Consider the following 16,135-nt stretch of genomic DNA (forward strand, 5'->3'; position numbering starts at 1 on the left):
CCTTAATGTCTAAAGATGTATAGGTTATGGGGTTATTGGGATAGGGCGGGGGAATGGGCTTGGGTAAAGTGATCTTTCAAAGGACTGGGGCAGACTCGATGGGTCAAATGGCCTCCTTTTGCACTGTCAGGATTCTATGAATTCCACTTGAAAGTCAGCAACCCCTTAGAGTTCACTTGTGTGTCTCTGTGCCCGAGTCTTCTGGAGTGGGGCTTGCATCGGTGACTTTGAGGCAAAAGTGCTATCAACCAAACAAGGCTGATTAATTAACGAATAAAAAATAATTAATATATGGGAGAACAACTTGAAATAAATTGGAAAATGCATGCATATCTGCTTTGGGGTTTAAAAAAACTGAAGGATTCATTACTTGATTCCAAGCCATTAATGTTCATAGATTGCACAGATTTAAGTGCAATAATTTGAAACCTGAATGGGAGAATAGTGAAATCAGTTTTTTATTGCTTTAGGACAAATTGTAATGTAATGCATCAATTGAAGCAACTTGTCAAAGATAGTAAGAGTTGTTCATTATTTCATGAGCAGCGTGTGTGATCAAATTTGATGACAATAAATGCTGCTGTATTCTCTGTTCCCTTGTAGTCTAAGTTTTAACATTCTTAGCCAGTACTGAATTTTGAAGTCTCCCAACACTATCTGTCTACACACGAATTGAAAAAAGGTATTGGTTACTCCTAAATTTCCTGAGTAGCAAAGAATAACTCACCTCTGTTTACACTTAGCTGAGTTTAATTTTCAAAAGCTCATTTGTGCTCTTCTGTTTTGTGTTCTTATGCTTTCCATACCATGTAATGTTGCCCTTAAAATGTTTAACTGTGTTTCAAAGGAAATGTAAACTTTGTACCATATTCTACTAGGTTTCCACTGCGTACTTTGCAAAATTGATACAACAGTGCCATTTAATTGTCATTCCTGTGAATTCACCTGCTGCATGCCTTGCTGGAAGCAGTTGTTGAAGGTTAGACGAGCTTTTTTAGTTTATCGTTTTTTAAAAGCCAGCTCAATTAGCAATGAAGATGTTTTGCTTTTAATACATTTCATTCTCTCGATGCGTTTGCAAATCAAAAGACGGGGTAGCTAAAGCAGTGACCAAATATTTGGTCACTGATTAAGCTTACCCAGTAGAGCATTAACACTAGGCTGAAAAGGCAGTTATTGAGTGTTTTGTTGTGATTTTTCCAGCATGCTCTCTCTATTCGATTTGAGTTAGTTAACTGATTGTTGCAAAAGCTTAATTCGCTGAGATGTTCTTGGGTGATCTCATGTTGGTTTGAGGTTTTTCTTTTTGTTTTCTCTGCCAACTTATGCTTTTCTGTCATCCACATCAAGTTGTAAATTATTCCCCGGACTAGACTTGCATTACTGTAATCTAGGAGTTCGGAACTGCGTTGGAAAAGTTTAATGAATACTCTGTCTGTGATGCTTTCTCCACTGTGAGACTTCGACCTCCACCTATAACCTTATCACAACAACCTGGCTGATGCAAATGAGGAAATTGGTGAAAGACGATACTCAAAGATGTAGCTAAAGAGAAAACCGAAAGGGTCAAATACAGGAAGTCCTCCCTTAAAATTGTTGGTGCGTTCCTGAAAATCACAACCAAATTGATTGTAAAAGCTGTAGTTCGGGTCTGTAGGTTCATTGGAAAAAATAAATACCCTGTAACTTGAAATACTTCACAATGCTAAATTCCTATATTGGTAAATGAAATAACTTTTAAAATAAGATAAATGTAAAAATATATTACAGTAGATTCTTGCCCCGGCTTCCTGAACTTCCAGATTGCCGCACATCTTGATCTATGATCCTCCTGGTATCTTCCCGCCAACCATCATGTTTGGGACCTCTCTAGGACCCTAACTGTGGTAACTTGAACCCACAATAAAGATAGTCGAACGTGTTGTCAAAAGAACAATCTTCTTTATATAATAAATTAAGAACGTTTACAGACAATAATAATGAAGGAGTAACGAGAATACAAATCTTGCTTGCAGACCACTTTCTTGCAGACTGAAACCCTGTCCAAACGTATGTGCATACTCAGAATGGAGAAAGGCTTATAAGAACACTCTGCAATACTTCCCTTTAAATTTCAATCCCTCATCAGGACAGAAATACAGCTAAAGTAATGTCTAAACTATATGAAGGTCTGACAGTAGCTTTGTAGTTGTGTTGTAACCTATGCAATTGGACTGATGAATCATGTGGATCTGGTATCGTAGATGAAGAGATAAGTTGAGAATCTGTACATTAATATTCCTCTTTCCCTCACACAGCAGAGTCAACTGGCAAACCTGGAAATGCAGGAACCATTTCCTGGTGAATGCCCACAGCAGCATTACATTCCACCATGTTCAGCAGCGGTTGCTGACTCAAACTCTTCCTGGCTGGGGGTCATACAGCAAGCGACTGTGGTCTTGATGTCTGCGAATAACTCTTTCTGTTTTACAGTCTCATGACCCATGATACTGGACCACTTTGGTTTAAAATTATTCCCAGTGTCTACCTCTGACTGCAACCAAAATTTCTGATGAACATCCAGTTTGAACTACCTTCAGACACAGTCACACCTCTGAAAATCTTTAAAAAATTTGATGAGGTTGCTGAGGTGTCCATAATTAACCATAATTAAACCGTAATCTAAGTAGACTGTAGCGTGAGGAATGCATTCTAACAGGTTAACCATCGTCCTTTGGAAGATCGCCGAACTGGAAGATACGGCAAAAAACAAATGCGTGTACTTGAAAATGAAAATCGCTTATTGTCACGAGTAGGCTTCAATGAAGTTACTAGTCGCCACATTCCGGTGCCTGTCCGGGGAGGCTGGTACGGGAATCGAGCCGTGCTGCTGGCCTGCTTGGTCTGCTTTAAAAGCCAGCGATTTAGCTCAGTGAGCTAATCAGCAATTTATGCTTGTTGGTGGTCACGTACTTTTTGGAATCTTCCTCAACCAGGAGTTGTTGATGTGGCTGGGTCATGTCCACTTTGGAAAACCTATCGCCTCCATCAAGAGTTGAAAACAAATCTTCCACCCGAGGTAATGGACAAACCTCTAACTTAGAAACCTGATAATAGTGAGCTGGTAGTCACCACATATGAAACTCCCCATCATTTTTAAGGATAGGAAAGATTGGGGCTGCCCAACAAGAAAACTGCATGGGCTCAATGATTTCAATTTTGCAGCGGTTCAAAATCCTCCTCCACTTTCTTTCTAATCGCGTAAGCCACTGTTCTGGGCTTGAAAAAGGATCTACGTACAACATCATGGTAGTACTAAGCAATGTACCTAGTTCATCCTTGAACATGACCGGATACTTCATGACAACAAGCCTCGGTCACCCTTCTATGCTTGATCTCGCCCCAGTTCAATGGAATTTTGCTGAGCCAGTCATGCCCTAGGAAACTCAGCCCCTTTCCTTTACCCACAAGGAGATGTACCCTGGCTTCCTGCCTGTTATACACAATATGGACTTCCAATGCCCTGAGCAACAGTGTACGTCCAAAGACTAACCTCTGCCAGACTTGGAGCTCGTGCTCGGTTAGAATCCCACTTCTACTTGTATGTTTCCTCACTAATTACGGTGTGGAGGCTCCTGTGTCCACGTCCATCTTGATCTGCTCGCCGCCGACTACAACTGTAGCAAAAGTAGGCTCTTCCCGTGCTTTATTAACATTAAATGTGTTGTAACTATGTCCTCTGCCTACACTGAGGTGCCTAGCTGATTAAGGCTTCTTTAAATTTTAATTTTCTTGCCTTTCCTCTGCATTTCTTCAATAAATGTCCTTTCTTGCCTCATTGGTGACAAACAGCGTTCATAAACTTGCAATGATTGACATAATGTGGCCCTCCACAGCTTTAACTTTTGTCTGGAAATGTATTTCTGTGTATGATGCAGTGACCCGCCTGGGCACCACCATTAGCCTGCTGAATAGCTCTGGCATTGCTGGCAGCCATTTCCATGCTCTGAGAAATTTCCAGAGCCGCCTTAAAAGTCACCCAACAAGCAAAGCTGAATGCGGGCCTCATTAATGCCGCAGACCTGCCAATCTCTAAGCATATGTTCTAAACTGTTCCGTAATCAGTGTTCTGAAAGCTGCCTTAATTCTGCCACGAGGTTAGCTACCGATTAACCTACTTTTTGAAAATGGCTGTGAAATTTAAATCTTGAACAATCACCGAGGGCTTCTGGTTATGGTGATCCTGGACCAGAGCAATTAAATCTGCAAATGTAATCTCCCCTGGTTTCCGTGGTGTGGTCAGATTCCTCATCCGCTTATAAGTCTTCACCCCACACACACTCAGGAGAATCAAGCGCAACTTTGCCCCATGTTCTATTCCATTTGCTAAAAACAAATGCTGCAACTTCTCCACGTATTCAGCCCAGTACTTGCTTCTCTCCAAGAACTCGCTGACCATCCTAAACATAGCTGTTAACTTGAAATTCCATCGATTAAATTCACTAAGAAAATTGTATGCAACCCCGTGTTGCCACACTGGACATTGATGCAAACTTTGTTTTCTTGAGTCTTCTCCTCGTCACCAAAGATTTGTGGTAACTTGAACTCACAATAAAGGTAGTCAAAGGCCTTGTCAAAAACAATCTTCCTTATGTAATAAATTATCAAAGTTTACAAACAAAGCAACAGTAAGAATTGCGAAAACAGGAGCAACTAGTACACTCGCTTGCAGACTGAAGCCCTGCACAGAAGGGAAAAGGTTAATAATAACACTCTGCAACAATAACCCATCTTCTTGCTGCTGATCCTCTACCGCTCACTGACTCACCGTCTCACTGAATCTCCACATACTGATCTCTGCTTCTCTCTCCTGAACTTGCATTCCTGTTCAAGATCCTGATCCAAGTTCGATCATAAGCCAGATCTCCAGGTTTGCTTACATTCCTATTCAAGATCCTGATCCAAGTTCGATCATAAGCCAGATCTCCAGGTTTGCTTACATTCCTATTCAAGATCTTGATCCAAGTTCGATCATAAGCCAGATCTCCAGGTTTGTGAATGCTCGGGTTCCGATGTTGTAAAAGTGCCGAGTTCGACTATTATAATCCTATGTTTATTTTTTCAATGCTTCCGTTCCCCTTTCCTGAACCGTTGCTGTTGAACAAGGGGACATCTCCAGAGCAAAGGTTCAAGAGAGGGATGCGGCAAACGGGAGCATTGAACATAGAGTTGAACTCTTCTACACTGTTGGGATCCGCACTTTCACAACTCTGGTTTCAAATCGGACCTGGATATGGACCTTAAATGGGAATGCAAATTTTTTAGACTGAAGTGGCGAGTGGGGGAGTCCCTACATCAGACCAATGGGAAATGACTTTAAAGTGAATCTCGATGTTAAATGGGAATACAGGCCCCATTAATTGACTATTAATGTGAAACAACAGAAAACAGACCAACGTTAAGCATGCCTTACTCTACGTAATTTCCAGAGAGTGCAAATTTGCGTAGATTCTTTTTATTAAAAAAACAGCAGCATTCTGGATAAAGTGTAAGAGTGGAAAAAAAGTGATGAAAATTATATAAAGCAATAATCAGGTACTCAAGGGATTAAAGGCATATTGTATGTATAATTAGATTCACCACAATGATGGCAGGAATTAATTGTTATGGGCCAGGGTTTAGTGAACCCCAAAGTGTATCATGGAGTTCACCTCACCCACAACTTTTAATAGACTGTGGTATGGGGAGCACCCGGCCCACTCTACAGACATGGTACAGAAATCGAAATGTATTTTTTAAAGCAAAACCATGTTTATTCTATGAACACAAGTTAACCTTTTTAAAACATACAGTGAACATCTTAGCAACCATCAATTCAAGTACAACCCACAAAGAATACAACACTAAGTAATCCTTAATGGGCAGCACGGTAGCATGGTGGTTAGCATAAATGCTTCACAGCTCCAGGGTCCCAGGTTCAGTTCCCGGCTGGATCACTGTCTGTGCAGAGTCTGCACGTCCTCTCCGCGTGTGCGTGGGTTTCCTCCGGGTGCTCCGGTTTCCTCCCACAGTCCAAAGATGTGCGGGTTAGGTGGATTGGCCATGCTAAATTGCCCTTAGTGTCCTAAAAAATAAGGTTAATGGGGGGGGGGGGGGGGTGTGGTCATTGAGTAGGGTGATCATTGCTCGGCACAACATCGAGGGCCGAAGGGCCTGTTCTGTGCTGTACTGTTCTATCTTCTAAGACAAAAGAAACACCTTTTAACAGAAGCACATTAGGTTTACATTCACTACTGAGAACATTTATAATTCTGAATTCACCAAATGGTCAAGAGATAGTCTTTTAATGGCAGAGCGAACAGCAGTACAGCTGCTTTGTCTGACTTCAGCTTCAACACTGAAAACAAAACTAAAACACACCCTGCAGCAAACAGCCTAAAACGAAAGTAAAAAGCTGACAGACAGCCCATCGCCACCCACTCTCTGACATCACTGCTGTAATAAATACCCATTTCTTAAAGGTACTCTCACTACAGATACTTATATGCACACCCATTTATAAACACCTATTTCTTAAAGGTACTCTCACATGACACCTCCACCCAAGAAAAAAATAATAAACCATCAACTTCAAGATGGTTTCATTTTTCACTATCCTTTAAGAAATGCACACAGTAAATATACTTTTTTGTTTCAAAAAAAAACATACGCAAACAGGTATAATAATAGTCATTTTTTTTCGTTGTTCTTGCTCCAACTGAAATCCTTCTCGATTGACAGTCTCGTTGAACAAGAAGGTCCTTGCACGATCCGCCCATTTCTCTATGCCTCAGCATTTCTCTTTAAAGTCAGATACTTTAGTTCAATCTGATCACAGAGTCCCTTGTAATTCTCCAACACATGAGCATTGGTTATCACAGCTTTCAGGTAGTCAAATGCCTGTTGAAAGTCTGCTGTCCACTGAAAATTTTCTTCAGCAAGTGTATCAGTGGAGCAACCACGCTATAAAAGGTTTTCACCAATGTTCGATCAAATCCACTCATGCCAAGAAATTGCATTATTTCCCTTTGTCTCGAGGGTATCGGAAACTCCTCAAGGAAAGTGACTTGGGCTTTCCAAATTCACATTTGGCTACGTTTATCACCAAACCCGCCTCCTGAAGTCGATCGAATAACTCCATCAGATGTTTTAAATGTTCTTTCCATGTCTGGCTGATAATTACCAGATCATCGATGTATACCGTACAATTGGGAAATCCTGAAACAACTTTGTTAGTTAACCGTTGAAATGTGGCTGGGGTGTTTTTCATGCCAAATGGCATAACTTTGAATTGGTATATATACCATCTGGAGTCACAATAGCTGAAATCTCCTTCGCCCTTTCGGATAAAGGTACCTGCCAGTAACCTTTTAAGTAAATCCAGTTTGGAAATAAAAGCTGATTGTCCCACTTTCTCAGTGCAGTCCTCCGAACGTCGGATAGGATAAGAGTCCATTCTTGTAACTGCATTAACCTTTCCATAGTCCACACAAAACCATTGGGTACCGTCTGGTTTAGGTACCATCACTATGGATAAGCTCCATTGGCTGCAACCCACTTCAATTATGCCATTTTTAAGCATACTCTCAATCTCTTACCTGTGCCAATTTTAAAGGGTTATGTCTATATGGATGTTGTTTGATTGGAACAGCATTTCCCATATCGACATCATGTATAGCCATTTTAGTACTTCCCAATTTATCTCCACAAACTTGCCCATGTGATATCAATAACTCTTTCAGGTCAGTTTGTTTTTCCTCTGGAAGGAAACTCAACAACTTATCCCAATTTTTAAGAACATCCTCATTTTCCAATTTAATTTGAGGTATGTCAAATTCACAATCATTTGGATTTGGTTCGCCACTTTGAGTTAGAATCATTAAAATCTCCTCTTTTTTTCTCTCCTTCCCTTTCAAAGTACCTATTAAGCATATTCACATGACACACTCGGTGAGTCTTCCTTCTATCTGGTGTTTTACCACATAATTCACCTCACTTAATTTCCTTTCAATCTGATAAGGTCCTCAAAACCTTGCTTTTAAAGGTTCACCGACCACTGATAACAACACTAAAACTCTATCTCCACTGGCAAAACTATGAACTTTGGATTTCTTGTCCGCTACCCGTTTTATCACATTTTGTGCAACTTTTAAATGTTGTCTCGCCAATTCACCTGCTCTATTTAATCGTTCCCTAAAATTTGACACTTAATCCAATAATGTAATTTCGATTTCTCACTCACCAATTTTTCCTTAATCAATTGAAGTGGTCCTCTTACCTCATGATCAAAAATTAGTTCAAAAGGACTGAATTTGGTTGACTCATTAGGTGCATCCCTAATTGCAAACAGTACGAATGGAATTCCTTTATCCCAATCCTCTGGATAATCTTGACAATAAGCCCTCAGCATTGTCTTTAATGTCTGATGCCACCTTTCTAATGCTCCCTGTGATTCTGGATGGTACGCAGTTGATTTAAATTGTTTTATTCCTAACCTATCCATAACTTCTTTGAATAACCTTGAGGTAAAATTTGATCCTTGATCTGATTATATTTCTGTGGGTAGTCCATATCTAGTAAATAATTTAAGTAATTCCTCCACAATCTTTTTAGCTGTAGTATTACGTATTGGAATGGCCTCTTGAAACCTAGTAGACATCCATTATCGTCAAAGGATATTGATTCCCACTTTTTTTGTTTTAGGAAGCGGTCCGACGCAATCAATTTGGACCTTTGTAAAAGGTTCCTCAAATGCGGGAATGGGTATTAAGGGCGCTTGTTTTATCACTGCTTGAGGTTTCCCTATCACTTGATATGTGTGACCTGATTGACAAAATGTTACTACATCTTTATGTAGTCCAGGCCAATAAAAATGTTTTTGGATTTTAGTTTGAGTTTTCCTTATTCCCAAATGACCTCCCACTGGTACCTCATGTGCAACTCACAACACCTCCTTTCTATACTCTACCGGCAATACTACTTGATGAACTCCTGCCCACTTTTTATCCGCCTACATATGTAACGGTCTCCATTTTCTCATCAAGACATCTCTTTTACGGTAATAACACTCTGGTACACACTCAGATTCCTCTTCTGTGTATGCTTTCTGATACATCCAGTTTACTTCTACATCTTTCTGTTGTAACTCCGCCAATTTTCCTGAACTAAAAATATCTGCCTTATCCTCCACCTGTTCTTGTTCTTTTTCAACCATCTGATCAAAAATCGTTTATGATAATTGCTCTTCAACTTCATCTTCACTCTTTGATTTCTCCTCTTGTCTTAACCTGTGACTTTGCGACCTTGTTACTACAAAATCCGGAAAAATCCCAGAATATTCGTCCTTCAACACTTCAGTTGTCTGATTTTCCACTGGCTTATCAACCACAGTCGGCACAGTCTCGCCTGCGATCCAGCTATATCATTACCCAAGATAAACTGTATTTCTGGACAAGATAGTTTCTCCATTACTCCTACTATCACTTCACCACTCTTCACTGGACTTTCCAACCTTACCTTATATATTGGAACACTACTCCTCTCACCCTGAATTCCACATATTACCACCTTTTCTGGCAACATTCTTCCCAAACTACATAACTCCTCATATCTTACCATTAAAGATTGACTAGCTCCCGTATCTCTGTGATTTCTTTACCTGCTCCTCCTGATACACATGAGTAAACTTTACCCATGCAAGTTAATTCTTTCAAGAGATCTGGCACCTTCTTATCAATCACTTCTTGAGCAGGCTGTACAATCTTTTGCCCCTCCTTTGCTTCACTTGGGCTTTCCTTTACCACTTTAACAAACCACACTGTTTTATCCTGTTTTACCACATCAGCCTTCCCAGTGCTTTTCATCAACCACCAGCATCGTGACTTTACATGGCCTAGTTTATTACAGTGAAAATATTTGAAACTTTTCATGTCTCTTCCACCCTCCTGGATTTATTTTTTAATCTGAGGTACACTCTCCTTATTATCTCCTATCAGATCACCTTTACCTTTACCACTTGAGTATTTCTCATGTCCCCAATTTCTATTCCTCATAGGCTGAAACTGATGTCGGAGACCAAACTTTGATTTATGAACGAATTCATAATCATCTGCCATTTCTGCTGCTAATCTCACAGTTTTAACCCTCTGCTCTTCCACATGAGTTCTCCCTCTGTCAGGAATTGAATTTTTAAACTCTTCCAAAAGCATAATTTCTCTGAGAGCTTCATACGTTTGGTCTATTTTCAAAGCCCTTATCCACCTATCAAAATAACTCTGTTTGATCCTTTCAAATTCCATGTATGTTTGACCAGGTTCTTTCCTTAAATTTCTAAACCTTTGTCTGTAGGCTTCAGGCACTAGATCATATGCATCGAAGATTGATATTTTCACCTCCTCATATGACTCAGATACCTCCTCTTATAGTGATGCAAACACTTCACTAGCCCTACCTACCAGCTTTGTTTGAATCAGTAATACCCACATGTCCTATGGCCATTTCATTTGTTTAGCTACCTTCTCAAATGAAATGAAAAAGGCTTCTACCTCCCTCTCGTTAAATCTTGGCAATGCTTGGACATATTTAAATAGATCCCCACCAAGCATTCGACTATGATGCACTTTCTCACTATCCTCATCACTATCAACCAACTGTACGTTTCCCTTTATGGCTGCCAATTTTAACTGACTGTCATGTTTCATGGTCATTTTCTGAAGTTCAAACTCTCTCTCTTTATCTTTTCCCCTGATCTGTATCTCCCTTTCTCTTTCTTTTTCCTCTCTATCTCTTTCGTATTCAAGCTGCTTTAATTCTTTCTCGTGTTCCATTTGTTTAATTTGCAACTGAATTTTTGCAATTTCCACTGAGTCAAACTGTATCTCAGGCAACTTTAAATGCTTAGCCACCACCATAATTACCTCATCTTTTCGCATTTTGTCAGGTAATGTTAACTGCAATGTCTTTGCAAATCTAACAGTCTGCTTTTAGTCTCTGTCCGTAAGGTACTGCGTGTGACCGTCTCCACCCGCAAAAACTTCAGAGCCTCTGAAAGAGCCATTGTCCACAACACACTCCCCACTCAATTAAAATACCCCACCTGAAAAGCAACCACAATATGCTCACCCCTCACTGTCTTTACGTTCACTAAGCCAATCCAATAGATAGACTTTTATCCCCCTCGAACCCCCAATTTGTTATGGGCCAGGGTTTAGAGAACCCCAAATTGTATCATGGACTTCACCTGGCCCACAACTTTTAATAGATTGTGGTATGGGGACTACACGGCCCACTTTACAGGTGTGGTACAGCAGATATTGAAAAGTATTTTTTAAAGCAAAACAATGTTTATTCTATGAACTCAAGTTAACCTTTTTAAAACATACAGTGAACATCTTAGCAACCATCAATTCAAATACAACCCCCAAAGAATGCAACACTAAGTAATCTTTAATAACTTCCCATACAACATCCAGAAGACAAAAGAAACACCTTTTAACAGAAGCACATTCGGTTTACATTCACTACTGAGAACATTTGTAATTCTGAATTCACCAAAACATCAAGAGATAGTCTTTTCATGGCAGAGGGAACAGCAGTACAGCTGCTTTCTGACTTCAGCTTCAACACTGAAAACGAAACTAAAACACAGCCTAAAACGAAAGTAAAAAGCTGACAGACAGCCCAGCTCCACCCACTCTCTGACATCACTGCTGTAATATACACCCATTTCTTAAAGGTACTCTCACCACAGATACTTACATACACACCCATTTATAAACACCCATTTCTTAAAGGTACTCTCACATGACATAATGATGAAGTGCAAGAGTGAAAAAAGTGAGGAAAATTATATAAAGCAATAATCAGGTACTCGAGAGATTCAAGGCATATTGTATGTATAATTAGATTCACCACAATGATGTCAGGAATTAAGGAGACTATCTCCAGCAGAAGAGAAATGTTCGAGAGGAGATTTAACACACATTTTTAAAATTTGTGAAGGGTTTTGATGGCCTGAATAGAATGAGACTATTTCTCCAGTTCGGATGATGTTGATGCTGACCAAACATCATCAATTTGACATCCTCCCAAACATATACAATAATTTTATGTGGAGGATTGTCAACTGAGGAAATTGTTCATCAAAGGCTGATTCACAGAGGTTGAGGCACAGGCGATCGTTTGCTTTTAAGGGAAAGATGGATACAAAATTCAAATTGGTAGATACAAGACTCTGGAGAAAGAACAAGGGAGTAGGATAGTGGGCTGCTCTGTCAAAGAGCCATCATGGATCCAATATGCAAAGTGGTTTCCTACGTTGCAATTTTTTATGATTCTGCAGGAATCAGAAATTGAGATAAGATCCTATTGATTCATGCAATCTTTGAATGTTGTTTGAAGTTTCCTCAGTTAAGATAAAGAGTTTCATTGTTTCCCCAAAATGTTTAGGGGGATTCCTCCTCCTGTTGTCAATAGATTACGTGTGAGAAACTTCCTGTTCAAGGTAATTTTTAACACTGTATTTCTGATACAGTTGTCCCGGTAGAATGCTGAGGCGCAACTCTGATTTGTATGTCATGCAATTCTCCAAAAGTGCCCACAGCTAACTAACTGCAGTGGTAGCTTGTCCATGTTTGTCCTCACTCACGAAAGCCTGGCATGTAGTTGTTCTGAATAATTGGCCTGTTATATTGATACAAGGTATTTATTGACAACTAATTTGGGATGCATTGCATGAGCTAAAAATCCATTGTTCCAATCAGAGAGTTCTGTACAGTGTTTCAAATATCATGACACAATTCTGGATCAGATCAATTAGTTCAAATTTAAATCATAATAGTTCCCTGAGACTATTGAGATAAAAATATTAAAATGTTCCCATCATACTGTATATGGAGAAACTAAAACTCCTCTATTGCAATTTGTCATTCATAGATCTAGAAAATATATAAACATTGTACCTTTACCTAACAAAAATCTATTAATTAACCTACAATTAAACTTAATCTTTGGAGTTGGTGAGCGATTGGTGAAGGGGAGTGTGAAATCTTACTATTTTGGGTGGAAAGGAATGGCGATGTTATTTGAGTTTTAAGTCTAATAACAATTCCTCACCACTATAAGGTTTACCCATTGAGACACTTGCATTTTTTTTTCTTTAAATAAATTTAGTGTACCCAATTCATTTTTTCCAATTAAGGGGCAATTTAGCGTGGCCAATCCACCTACCCTGCACATCTTTGGGTTGTGGGGGTGAAACCCACGCAAACACTGGGAGAATGTGCAAACTCCACACGGACAGTGACCCAGAGCCGGGATCGAACCTGGGACCTCGGCGCCGTGAGGCCGCAGTGCTAGCCCACTGCGCCACCGTGCTGCCCCGACACTTGCATTTTAAGGGCTCTCATTCAACGGTCTCTTCTGTGATTTTAAATACAAAATCATGTCATGGTCTAAACTTGATTAAAATCACATTAATCTGCTGTTCTTGGCCTTGACTTAAAAAATGAACCCTTGTTTATTAAACTTGCTTCCACCTTCAAAACGGGTAATTGGAAGCTGAGATTTTTTCTAAAAATAGAAGCAAGGTAGTGGAATAAGGTAGGTAAGTTAGGCTGGAGAGAAGGAAGATTTGAAAAATCCATGGTGCTATTTCTGTAAGAAAGGCTGTTCTTGTCATTGGGATATGTTTTTGTTTGCTCTGCTACATTGTGGTTATTTCACACTGTCTGGAGTGAGCTGGAGTTATCAAAATGTGACCAGTTATTGAAATGCGACATTGTTTCCCCCATCATCATTCCAGAAAAATAAAACATGCCCACAATGCAAAGAGACAACCAACAGAAGATACTTGAGGCAATCTTTCTTTTGGACTGATGATTCACAATGTGCAAATGAAGTGATGGACCGACTCAACACAAAGGACTTCCTTGATTAACCTATATTCATCATAACTAATGTCAAGGAAGTGACTATTTTTCGGGGGAAAATTAGTTTCATGTGAGCATTAACTGTCTTAGTTGAAATTGTGTTTTTACAGCTATCAAAACATCTTTTTGAATTAATCATATACTTGGAAAGATTCTGAATTTTGTAAATTTTGGTTTCATTGAGAGCACATAATAAAAATATATTTTCCAAACTGTATGCTTTATGTAAATAGTTTCAGGATCAAAGGTGATGAAGCTCTCAGTAAGGCCCTGTTCAGCTGGTTCTAGACATTGGTAAATGGTGTAGTACAAACAAATGGTGATGGATGTTGTAATGTTCTTGGCTGATGGCTTGATTTGCATTAAACGAACACTTGTAGCTAAAGCTATAAACAATTTATTAACATTAACTATAGGTCAAATATATACAAAACAGCAGATGAATAGCAGGATGAACATGCATAAGCAATTTTTCCCAGCTCCCTAGTCAGTCTGACGTCACCTGATTCTAACATTCACTTGTATACTAATGAGCATGGTAGCACAGTGGGTAGCATTGTTGCTTCATAACTCCAGGGTCAGGTGCGATTCCCAGCTTGGATCACTATCTGTGTGGAGTCTGCAGGCTCTTCCTGTCTGAGTGGGTTTCCTCCGGGTGCTCCGGTTTCGTCCCACAAGTCCCAAAAGACGTGCTGTTAGGTAATTTGGCAATTCTGAATTCTCCCTCTGTACCCAAACACGTGCCGGAATGTGGCGACTAGGGGCTTTTCACAGTAACTTCATTGCAGTGTTAATGTAAGCCTACTAGTGACAATAAAGATCATTAAAAATTAAATTAAATACTAATGAGACTCCCAGTGGTCAGTCTATGAATTACAACACAATCATTCTATCACTGCAGAAGTGGGTTTAAATTTCCTTGGAAATGCAAGGACATGTATAGCATAAACGTGACAATCACACAAGAACTGAATGTTGCATTGATCGATAGCACTCTGACAAAAATTAAGAAATGGGCATTGTCATGATACGCAAACACAGAACAGGACACGACCAATGAGCAGTCAGGATACTCGGGTGGTATCTCACTATAAAAGGGATGAGGCACTCACACCCCACCTCTTTCCACAGACCAACATCTACAGAGTGAGACAGGGTGTATCCTCAGCATCACACCCCAGCACGTGGCTTAGAGCAAGGCTGGTTCAGTTAGACTGAGTTACTGCATTTAGATTAACGGAGAGTCGAACTCATTGAGAACTGTGCTAATAGTTCAATAAAACACATTGAACTCACTTCAAAGTCGAGCATCTTTTACTCAAAACTGCATCAAGTGGCAGCTTGTGTTATTCCAAATTAAATAACACTTCAGGTGCAGTTGAAAGAATGGTTAAGACCATAAGACATAGGAGCAGAATTAGGCCACTCGGCCCATCGAGTCTGCTCCGCCATTCAATTGTGCCTGATATCTTTCTCATCCCCATTCTCCTGCCTTTTCCCCATAACTCCTGATTAATCAAGAACATATTTATCTTTGTCTTAAACTTGCGACAGAGTTCCACAGATTCACCACCCTCTTGCTGAAGAAACTCTTCCTCAACTCTGTTTTAAAGGAGTGTCCCTTTTGTCTGAGATTGTGTCCTCTAGTTCTAGTTTTTCCTACAAGTGGAAACATCTTTTCCACGTCCACTTTATCCAGGCCTCGCAGTATCCTGTAAGTTTCAATAAGATCTCCCCTCATCCTCCCAAATGCCCAACGAATACAGACCCAGAGTCCTCAACCATTCCTCATATGACAAGCCCTTCATTCCAGTGATCTTTCTTGTGAACCTTCTCTGGACCCTTTCCAAGGCCAGCACATCCTTCCTTGGTTACAGGGCCCAAAACTGTTCACAATACTCCAAATGGGGTCTGGCCAGAGCCTTACACAGCTTCAGAAGTGCATCCATGCTCTTGACATGAATGCTAACATTGTATTTGCCTTCCTAACTGCTGACTGAACCTGCACGGTAACCTTAAGAGAATCTTGAACAAGGACTCCCAAATCCCTTTGTACTTCTGATTTCCTAAGCTTTTCCCCATTTAGAAAATAGTCTATGCCTCCATTTCTCTTTCCAAAGTGCATAACCTCACACTTTTCCACAATGTGTTCCATCTGCCACTTCTTTGCCCACTCTCCTAGCTTGTCC

General features: G+C 40.0%; 1 protein-coding gene across 5 annotated transcripts in view; it reads left to right on the forward strand.

Annotated features, from left to right (window-relative positions):
* Window positions 1-14,327, forward strand: part of rtel1 (regulator of telomere elongation helicase 1) — a 190,574-nt gene extending 176,247 nt beyond the window's left edge. For 4 of the 5 annotated variants that reach the window (XM_038803195.1, XM_038803196.1, XM_038803197.1 and 1 more), the window contains 2 exons: window positions 879-979; window positions 13,820-14,327. In XM_038803195.1, coding sequence (XP_038659123.1) covers window positions 879-979; window positions 13,820-13,954 — 236 coding nt within the window. In that variant the 3' untranslated portion in view covers window positions 13,955-14,327. The remainder of the gene's footprint in view (window positions 1-878; window positions 980-13,819) is intronic. The other variant, XM_038803198.1, reaches the window with a different exon arrangement.
* Window positions 14,328-16,135: the final 1,808 nt, after the last annotated feature.

The sequence above is a fragment of the Scyliorhinus canicula genome, chromosome 7 (assembly GCF_902713615.1).
Source record: "Scyliorhinus canicula chromosome 7, sScyCan1.1, whole genome shotgun sequence".
Classification (NCBI taxonomy): Eukaryota; Metazoa; Chordata; class Chondrichthyes; order Carcharhiniformes; family Scyliorhinidae; genus Scyliorhinus; species Scyliorhinus canicula.